This window comes from Pholis gunnellus, assembly GCF_910591455.1.
Source record: "Pholis gunnellus genome assembly, chromosome: 16".
Taxonomy (NCBI): domain Eukaryota; kingdom Metazoa; phylum Chordata; class Actinopteri; order Perciformes; family Pholidae; genus Pholis; species Pholis gunnellus.
Window position 1 is genome coordinate 9,707,206 of NC_136543.1, and position 10,893 is coordinate 9,718,098.

At 40.7% G+C, this 10,893-nt stretch overlaps 1 protein-coding gene across 2 annotated transcripts; it reads right to left on the reverse strand.

Annotated features, from left to right (window-relative positions):
- Positions 1 to 1,017: 1,017 nt before the first annotated feature.
- Positions 1,018 to 8,092, reverse strand: LOC306707918 (14-3-3 protein zeta/delta-like). 2 transcript variants are annotated; one of them, XM_079175573.1, is made up of 6 exons: positions 7,994 to 8,092; positions 5,604 to 5,911; positions 5,316 to 5,439; positions 3,780 to 3,943; positions 2,858 to 2,953; positions 1,018 to 2,594 (listed from the first exon to the last, which is right to left on the reverse strand). In XM_079175573.1, the coding sequence occupies exons 2-6, from the start codon at positions 5,895 to 5,897 to the stop codon at positions 2,445 to 2,447; spliced, it is 828 nt and encodes a 275-aa protein (XP_079031699.1). In that variant the 5' UTR covers positions 5,898 to 5,911; positions 7,994 to 8,092; the 3' UTR covers positions 1,018 to 2,444. The 2 variants fall into 2 exon arrangements, with proteins under 2 accessions (XP_079031699.1, XP_079031700.1); XM_079175574.1 differs by lacking the exon at positions 7,994 to 8,092 and adding an exon at positions 7,260 to 7,385.
- Between the last annotated feature and the right edge of the window lie 2,801 nt (positions 8,093 to 10,893).

Consider the following 10,893-nt stretch of genomic DNA (forward strand, 5'->3'; position numbering starts at 1 on the left):
GCCTTCGGTGTAGTTGGAAAAAAAAAAAGTCGACAAAAGGGGTGTTGACCACAACTGTACGCATGATGATGAAATCATGTAAAAAACGTATCTTTAAAGACTGAAATTGACTTATTGGGTTGACCACAATCGTCGATTGTTTGGTGATTCTGTGTGGGGACGACGTGAATTCCTCCGCAGAGCTTAGGGGAGATCCCCGCTGCCGGTGCTCGGAATGTCATGGTCTTGCCATGGCTTATACAGGCACGAGGGTTTACTGCACACACCGCATGATATGCCTCGTGTGACACAGTCACTTAGGCAAATATGATATGTAGGTGTGCGTCACATAAAAACCCTTCACGCTATAAATGTACCTTTTTTTTAAAAAATAGGAGCATATGCTGTGTGGTGTATCTCTATCAGCTGCTATCTGAGGTAAACTTCACTAGATTGTCTAGATAGGCCATTGATCAGGGCGAAACAGATGTCACTGTTTAGGGTATAATGACCGTGATGTGATCGGCTTACTATCGTTCATAAATAGAGGTTTACAGCAGTATGCTCACAGCCTGGCTGTGAAGACAGATTAGAGTGACATTTATGCAAATACCAAATCAAGTCACTCATGTGAGTTTGACTGGTTTTGTCTTGTGTGGCGAGACTAATCATGTATAGGTTTGTGTAGAGAAATCAAATGTGAATGAAAGGTAATGAAAGTTTTTACTTAAGTAAGCTAAAGTATTTTATCATGTCATGGGTCTTTCAGCAGTACAGCAAAGTGCCACTTGAGAATTTTTCTTCAATAGTAGAATATATCAAAGTGTAGGATTTCCAAATTTAGAAATGAACAAAAGTTGTTCAATGAAGGCTGCGTGCTTGAGGACAGTCACTAGCAGCCATTTAACTAAATAAAACAGTCATTTCTTAGCTTGAACATGTGTACATTCTCAGATCACTGTGAGGATGTACAGCTTCTCATATGCGTCAACACATTGTAAAAATCCACATGTACAGAGAGCAAACAAATGCATTGAGCACAGCACACTTGATTTTAATGTTTTAATTCCACTTACATGAAAAGCACATAACCAAATAACGTACTCAAAAGTGTTCTGAATCCTGCATCCCATCTTTTAAAATCAAGATACTGTAATTAGAAGAAACTGGCACTACTCTGACTACTAAATGGTCATAACACAGCTTTCTACCAAGTTACGCTGATAATCAGTTTACATTTAGCATTGTTTTAGTTTGTATTTTCACAATGTACTTTCAAGAAAGGTAAATGTTACTGTAAACCACCTGGTTCAAGCTAAATCCTTAACATAACCTGCCAGTTTCAAAGCACGGCTAACCCTCAAACCATACTAATGAGAACCACATACATCCCAGGAACCAACTCAGGAGTCAAAGGGAAGAAAATACACAGAAAGAAAATACAAAACACCTGAATAGAAAAAGAGTAGAAAGCCACAGAAAAGCACATGGCGAAAGTATCCTCTGCACTGCTGAAAAGATAAAATATCAAAAGTTACAGTATCGAGCCATTTTGTCAAGTTGTTCACTTTATCTCAGGCCGTCTATACCTTGTCATGTGTTGTGGAAAATTGCAGGAAATTATAGTCGACACATTTCACAGAGAGTGAAAAGATGTCAGTTAAATGGAATGAAATCCTCTCAACAAAACCGTCAACCCAAGTTTTACCACAGTTTCCATAAGTGGCCATTCATACAAAAAAAAAAACCTTTCCTCCAGATGCACACAGAACCCACTGAGCCGTGACACACGTACCACCCATAAAAACACTAGCTGCTACACTGGACATGACAGGGCGGGATGGATACACGCTATATGGTAACAGATCTTTACCAAATTCAATTCTGCCATCTACAGGATCAATGCCATTGTGATGAAGCCCACAGTTTAGACAAGTCAGACCAATTCTTTTTTTTTTTTACACAGTTTACGTGCTTCATTCAGGATTTTGTAGACCCAAGTGTCAAAGATTGTAAATGTTGAGTTCAAGCAAAAATGTATAAATTATCAAAATTAGGTTGTTTTTTTTGTTTGACTTTTTTGTTTGCTACTGTGAATAAGGTTAAAGAACATGGGGTTGGTTTGGATCTAAAAAGGAGGGACTTCATCTGGACAAGAAACAAAATGAAAAGAAACATCCACTGGTTGACACAATGAGTAATGTTCAAACGAAACCAAACAGATCTATTCCATTCTTTTCTCTGTGAAGGTGCTCATACAACACACACCCACACCCACACACACACACACATGTATCTGCACACACATACTGTACTTTACACATTGTGAGTAGAGTGTAAACATACATATCTGTATGTGCACACACAACAACCACACACACACACACACACACACACAACTTAGGCTGGTGAGAGGTAAAAAATGTGTGTTTTTCTTGTTTTTTTTCCCCCGAAGTTCATTTCCTCTAAGCTACCACCTCCGGCTCCGGCTCCTGTTCTTTTTCCTTTTCCTTTTCTTTTTCCTTTTCCTTTTCTTTTTCCGGCTTCTGTACCAGCTCCAGCTCCTGCTCCGGCTCGTCTCCCTCACAGTCACCCTGGGCGTCTGACATCCACAGCTGAAACAAAGCAAAGGACACTGGGACTATTGCACACAAACTGGGAATCCCCAGAGGAAGTGACAGCGGTTGCTACATCCAGAACGGGATATTTGTGTGATTTAAAACAGCCGTCTATGCAGATTACGCTACACTAAACGCGACAAATATAGACGCAACGTAAAAAAAACACTTTCAGTGGGAATTGGCCGCAAGAAGCATAGAAAAAAACCTTTGCATCTCAAATATATTATAATATTGGGACATAAAGACGAGACACTCACTGTCAGATTGTCACGGAGCAGTTGCATGATCAAGGTGCTGTCTTTGTAGGACTCCTGGCTGAGGCTGTCCAGCATGGAAATGGCCTCATCGAAGGCCTGGAAAAGATGCACACAGCCATCAGGGCTTCCAAAAACAGATTGTACATTCACAGACACGAGATGGATTAAAGTAAATACTGTCGGGGGGGGGGGGGGGGGGGGGGGGGGGGGGGGGGGGGCAAAAGTGACAAATCCAATAATATGACCCAAATGTTATATTGGGACCTAAGAACATAAAACTATGTTGGAGCACAGGTTTTAACTGTCAAAGGTATCAAACGTGTCAAGAACTCTAATTAAAAAGACTATACATCGAAAACGTAGTAAACTTTGAAGGACCAATTTACAGTACATTGTGTCCATGTGCGATTCAAGTAGTTTTGACATTTTAGGAAATGTACTCAATAGCTGTCTTGCCGAGAGTTGGACTAAAAGCTTGACATCACTTTCATGTGTGAGAAATTTTGCGCAGTTTAAATACAAAATGTGTAGCTTTTAATTAGGGCTGAACAATTAATCAAAATTGTTATCAAAAATCACAATATGATACATTTTAAAATCGCAGGAGGCAAAGTGTGTCAAAATGTGATTTTAAATGAAATCTTGTTGCGGTGCAGAGGTGACCTGGCCTCCACATCATATTCTACAGACTGGTCTAATTGTGATTGTCCCAATCTTTTAATATGAACTACACACTCAAAGCTATACTTGGTCTCACGGCATGTTTTAGTTTAAAATATGCCCATTTAACTGAATTGTAACCACGCACTTCACACAGCAATGTACTCTTCCTTCACACATATATACAGATCATTTACCAGCATCCGGTTAAATAGGATGTAACCAAAGTAAAACAGTGCTGTGAGAAGAGAACAGCTGGTACCGTCTTGGCCAGCTGACAGGCTTTTTCAGGTGAGTTGACTATCTCGTAGTAGAAGACGGAGAAGTTGAGGGCGAGGCCTAAGCGGATGGGATGCGTGGCCGGCATTTCTTTGTTGCTGATATCCAAGGCATCCTGGTAGGCTTGTTGTGAACTCGTGATGATTTCTGCACAGACAAAGACAGACCAATAAGGAAGCTGATTTTTTTTTATATGGGAAAAAGTACACTTCCCTGTGCACCATCTGCGTGTGTATATAATGTAAAATATAACATTAAGGATGCAAAAACATACATTTAACAGCCTGCCTACAGCGTTACTTCTGTCAACGTGACATCCAAGCCTTGCTTGTGCCTGAACTGTCTAGTGGGGCTGCAGTTAGTGATTATTTTATCGGTTATTCATTCGGTCTATTCCCTATCCCCCAAGTTGATGTCATTTTTTTGTCCAACCAACCATTTAAAGCCCATTCATATTCAGTTAACTGTCAAAAAAAAAGAAGCAAATCCTCCAAAGTGAAAAGCTGGAACCCATGAACGTTTGGCATTTTTACTAGAAAACAATACCTTGAAACTTGCCGTGTAATCTTTGTCAACTCAATCAATTAATTGTTTCAACTCTTTGCACTGTTTGCAGAGACTCATTTTGGGCTTTGGCCAGCATTTTACAGTAAAGATCGATAAGTAATGTTAGACAATAAAAAAAACCATCACCATACAATCAACAGGACTCGATTAAGACGACATTTCCCTCAAAATGAATGAAATATCAGGCGTTAGGGTTGTTCCAGATACTAGTGCTGGAAAGGCCTCTGACACAGCCTAAAAAGATGGATTAGGTATCAGTGAGTCCTATGCACCAATCTGATATCACATTATATTTATCAAATCATTCATCATGCACAGGAACACCACGTACATCCTGCCCGATCAGTACTGCACTCCTGTGGTTAAACACTACTTACAGCTAACGTTATGGAGGTAGCGTCGAGTTACATTATGATGCGTTGAAGCACTATTCAGTAAAATGTTAAATATCCTGATTTGTTTTGGTGATAGACATACATAAACCCTAACCCAAGGAGGTAAGAAAGTGATAGAGGAGACATGAAGCCATCGTGAAAAGAACCCACTACATGACCCACACAACAACCTGAAATTGAGAAAAAAACAACAACAAAAGGTTCAATGAAGAAACTCTAAATACGCCATCAGCAACCTGTTGCAGCCAACACCCTGGTGCTGCTCCTGTTGCCATGACAACTCAACAGCAGTCCCCCCCCGTCCTGTATTTCGGCTGACAGTTGCCACAAACACCTGAAGCGAGCCTCGTTTCATCTTAAAAGAGGATTTTAAGCACCTTTCACAGTAGAATTAATGCTGGATCACACAGCAATGTGTGTTGAGCAACGGTAGGCAACATTTAAATTGTTGTGCGATTGAAGTGTCTTGCGTACCGCTCGTACACACTGAGCATAATAATCTTCGAGTGATTTCTTTCATCGTTAAAAAACTGAAATCAAAGGTCTGCTCGACTTACCCTCCTTATCGGCTTCAGAAGCAACCTCGGCCAGGTAGCGGAAGTAGTCTCCTTTCATCTTCAGGTAGAAGACTTTGCTGTCGTGGTTCGCAGCTTTGGGGATTAGATGTTTGTCGAGCAAGTCCTGCAAGTGATGGTATGCTAGTGTTGAAAAGTGTGGAACTCGACACTCAAGCAGTAACACATCAGTTCGTAACCTTTACAACAGTATTTGGAGACGTGTGTTAAAACGGTGCAAGCTAAACCTTTTGGGGAAAAAAAATAGTCAGCAAAGTGTCTGCTTCTTACCAGCACTTCTTTGCAGATGTCTCTCAGCTCCAACTCGATCTTCTCTTTGTACGCCTTGGCCAGCGCAGACTTCCCGGAGTCTTCAGACTTGTGCTGCATGCTGGACACCACCCTCCACGAGGACCTCCTGGCCCCCACCACGTTCTTGTAGGCCACAGAGAGCAGGTTGCGGTCCTCGTTGGAAAGCACCGCATCCCCCTCTGTGACGGCCTTCATGGCTGCAGCCATGTCATCGTAGCGCTCGGCCTGCTCGGCCAGCCTGGCTTTCTGTATCTGCTCGTCCTTGGTTGTCATGGCTCCTGTGTGGGCTGAGGGAGGAAGGAAGGACAGAGGAGAGGAGAAGGAGGAGGAGGGAGGGAGGACAAAACAAGAGGGGACAGGAGACGGATTAGGAAGACAGAGGAGAGAGTGTTGGGGGAGGGCAGCAACATGGTGGGAAAGGGGAGGGATTTCATAGTTTAACTTGAATGAAGGAGGACGACAGCCCGTACACATCGTCCTTCCTTGCGTAACTTGAGTTTCTAGTACGCATGTAAACATTTGTTTGAATACATAAAAACAGCAATTGGTCCACAGGAAGTAACAGTTTTAACTACTCTAGTTGGAGAATATTACATGGGGGAAAAAAAGTCCATGTCGCGCAAAACATATGGTCCATTGGTCAGTATCACTTGCGTCACATTATTCATCAAATGATTTACCATTATCAGTGTTTCAGCCTCTAACAATGATTGCTTGGATTTATTTCCAATAGTAAGTGTCTCGGGTGTGTGCACACCAGCTTTTTAGTTTTGGGATTTCAACTAGTTTGGCTCGTCTGCACTCTGATTCATACTGGTGGTGACTAAACTGACTTTGCGTCCTAGTCATTAGAAAGACCACAGGAGAACGAGGCTATGTGAACTGAGGTTTCACAGGAAGAGACTTCCTCCAACATTATTCATTTCAAGATAGAAATTTGCAAAATAGCATGATGAATCAACACTTTGGTCATAGTAGGGTCACAATATTGAAAATAAAGTTCCATTGGGGTTGCAGCACACAATCCTTTTCATCATCTATCCTTTTGGGTCGTTTTACATTTTCTAGATTATATGTTTGGGCCGGGAAATGTAAAAATACTGAAAAAAAAAATCAAAAAAAAAATCACAATTTAGAGAACGAATTCCATCTCAATTTCATAGACATGCAATTTGAACTGACCTCTTTAAATTGCATGTTATTTTTCCGAGCAACAGGCCAAAACCCCAAAATATTCTGTTAACCATCCTGGATGACAGAAAAGCAGGAAATGCTCACATTACGGGGGCTGAAACCAGTGCACGTTTAGCATGCGTTACAAATGAGCTCATCCAAACCCTTGCACATATATTTACCGTCAATCAATTAATAAATCAATCACCTAATCATTTCAGATGATTGTTACATCATTTAAAAAAACGAAGTTATAGTTATCTGCCGGGTTAAATGCAGGACAGAAAGTCTAACATCATAAAGCAGCCTTGTTCTGATCAGACCCCTGACACACAATTCACTTGCTAGGCTACTTCTTAGCCAAGACATTTTACATCCTCCCTGTTCGTCTCAGGATGGCTGCAGTATTGTTGCAGTGCGTAAACTATACATTAATATATACGTATGTATGCATTAACTCACCAGCTCTTGGACAAAACTCACAACCACCAAAACCTACGAGACCAGCGTTTCCACAAAAAAAAAAATCTCACGACGACTGAGTCAGATTTGCCAACAAGCAGACACCTGCACCCTTCAGAGGAATGTCGGCCACCCAGTTTCACGTCATACATGCGCACGCACACGCGCAAACACACACACACCTGCCCACCGAGCTCGCGCTAGGATACAGGCCTACCTATATGTGATTTGGCGTCAATATTTTCATTGCGCAACGTGATGAATGATTTACACCGCTGCGGGTGGACAGATGAGAACTATAAAATGGTGAGCGCGGACTCCGTTTAAATGACGTTAAATGAGCCCAACGGTAGCTTGGTTCAGTCCAAAGTGAACGCCCTTTTTCCGCTTCCCGGAAAACAAGCGAGAGCGGTTGGTTTTTACGAGCATTAAGCATTCATTTTAGGTGGCTTCATTTACAAAAAGCGGACGTGGTAACGTTACACCCGAACACTGCCTTCTAAACACAGACTGTAAAAGGGAAATAAACGGGATAAAGTGAAGCAACGCTTCCCATTCAGCACGATAAGCGCCGAACAATGACTGAGCTGCAGCGCATCACTGGTTTCCTCTCACCGCCCCAGTTGCACCGATACAAGCGGGATTTAAACGGTTCCCCAACACCACGAGGGGCACATGTAACGGGTTAACATCGAAAATAACCACCGACCATCACCCGGTAACCGTGAACTAACCTGTGAGTGTCGTTTAGACCGATGTTGCTCCTGATACCCCGGCAGCACAGCTGATGATCTCTCCCGCTCGTCCACGGGGTTTCCCTCCAATCAAAGAAACAGCAGCAGGGTCGCATCGGGATGGATGACGTCAGACTCGGGTTGCTAGGGCAACACAATTTAGAGGCAAAATAAAAAGCCATGGTAACTGGACAGTGTTCTGCTCATTTTGTTTGTTTTCCCTAACGTTACGAATAACTTGTTGGTATCTTAATTACAGATCTGAATCAAGTAAACACTACATGTGAAACACAGCGTTACGTCGCATCACGTTCCCTTGTTATTCGGTTATTGTACGCATCTGAAATGCAAGGTTTTACTTATGGTTTTATCGTATATACCCGCAAAGACTCATGGGACATGTAGTTAATACATTCTATCTCGGTTACGACGAGAAGGAGTTCGAGTTTTCCTGTTTCAGGGTCTCAGAAAGAATCATGAAAGAAGTCCTTTATAATGTTAAGGTGAACGAATCCCCCCTCTTTTATTTAATCTGCCGAAACTGTGGGACGCTGGATTATGTTAAGTGACAAGGCTTAGATATGCCATTATTTTGAATTCAGTTTCCCTATCAACAAGTCAAAATACATTTATTACCATTTGCCTTCACTGAGAGCTCCATACACACACCATTGACAAAGTAAAGTTATCATAGTGAGATAAGATTTGATATAATAAATGAGTATTGCTGTGTTAAATGACGTTTTGACCTATCATTAAGCTATTCAGGTGTCAGGCTGTGCAGTCATACGCCCTCTGACAGGTGACACCGTTTTAAACCCTGACTTCACAAATCTTTAACCTTCTTTGAAACATTACCTTGCCCATACAGGCAAAGACACAAACAGGTTTTAAAGCGAATCTACATTGTAACCACCCTTCCTGTTTTTCTAGTTGTTATAATCATTCCCTCTAGTATCACCCATGAATCATGTCCATTCACTTGTCTTACAAAGGGAAAAATAACATAGAAATAAATAAATACTATTTTCTAACCTTCTTTACACAGCATAGCCTACAGTTTTATTTTAGTGTGTGTGTGTGTGTGTGTGTGTGTGTGTGTGTGTGTGTGTGTGTGTGTGTGTTTGTGTGTGTGTGTGTGTGTGTATGGCTGTTTGTATAAATAACCATGTGTTGTTTGTTTAATTCACAAGTTTACAGATGGAAAAGAAGGAGGTTGATTGTGTGTGTGGGGAGACATGAATAATGTGGGCTGTGACTCATTTTTTAAAATCAGGCAGCATGGAAACTCAGAAAACAAAATCCTGTTGTGACACTGTGAATAAAAGGCACCCTGGTAACACCAGTGAATGCAGAGCTGTGGTTATTTCGTTGTCTGTATGGAAAGAAAATTACTCTTTTCAGTCACTGAACAATAAGTTTAACTGATGCCTCTGTCACAGCTGGAGAAAAGGGACTTCAGGGAAAGAGTCAACGACATCATTTTCAGCTGGTCGAGTGACTTATGGGTTCAGACATGCATTGATTTAGTTAATTAGACACACAGCGCTGCAGTTTGAGTCATTTCCTGTTGTCTGAGGTTTGGCTGATACGGGGCTTTTTACGACAGCTGGTTTCAGGTTCGACATCTGATATATTTGATTTGTGACAATTTGAATAAACGTTTCAGATTTGGGATTGGTATTCTTGTTTGCCTCAAAGTCTTGTTTTCCATGTGTAACCTTTTTCCTTTTAAATTAAAAACATTCTAAGATGCTTTGATTTTCCCAATTTATGAAGTTTGAGTTGTATATTTCTCTTCCTTTTCCGAACTTACGTTAATATCATCTTGTGTTTTGTCTTAAATTAGTGGACGTAGCGATATTAATGCACTTAAAGTATATATGGAGTGTGCACATGTATCTTTGAACAGGAGCCTGAGTCAGAGCGCCAAACAGTTTCAATAAGTTAACAGTTTTGTCCATTAATTCATCGTTTACCAAACTATGAAATATTGGAATCTGACAGTGTCTGTAGTCTACATAACATTTTAAATATAATTGTTTAGCTTTAATCTGATGAGGAAAAAAAACCAGGGCGACCTGAGAATGAAAAATGTAGGTTAAGATTTTAAAAAAAAATAGATCAATAGACATAAGAGACATGATTGTAAGCTCCAGTAACAATGTGTTACGTAATTTAAAGGTTGAATTACAGTGTATTTTAAACAGCATTAAGTAGCTTAATTACAGTTACTTCAACAAATGTAATATTGTTAATTAGTCACTGAAATGCTGTTAAAACCCTAAACTTTAAAAAAATCCATTGTCAACTACATTCTACAGCTGCACCACGATCTTGTTCACTTAAAAATGTATACATATTTACATATAATGTGACGGTTGACATCTGTGTGCATAGAGTCACAGTTATATAAAAAATAACTTCAACTCTCAAAACGAGGGACATACAGAGGTTTCATTTAGAGCCAAGCGTGACTTTACTCTTTGTAATATTTTATCAATGTTCAAAGAAATGACTTCAGATTTCTCCGAGGAACAAACTATTATCCAAAACACATTTCCCTCATCTCAGTGTTAACCAACTCAGAGCTTTCACTAAACCCGCTTTCTGAAACCGGGTCCGGGTGTTAAAACCTCAATGTGCAACAGATTTATATGTAAATGTATAGATTACTAACATGTCAATTACTGTCTGCGAGTCGTCCCTTTAGTCACAATATGAAGGCTCCAGACTGATTAAATGCAATAGTGTGTAAACAAATTCATAATTATTGCACATGACAGCTGGTGTCCAATAAAGAATCCACATTTACACAATGTGAGCAGAGCAGCAGAGAAATACAGGAAGAGCCACTGGGCCAACAACAGCGTGAAGTGAATTCTAGTAAAACAAAACCC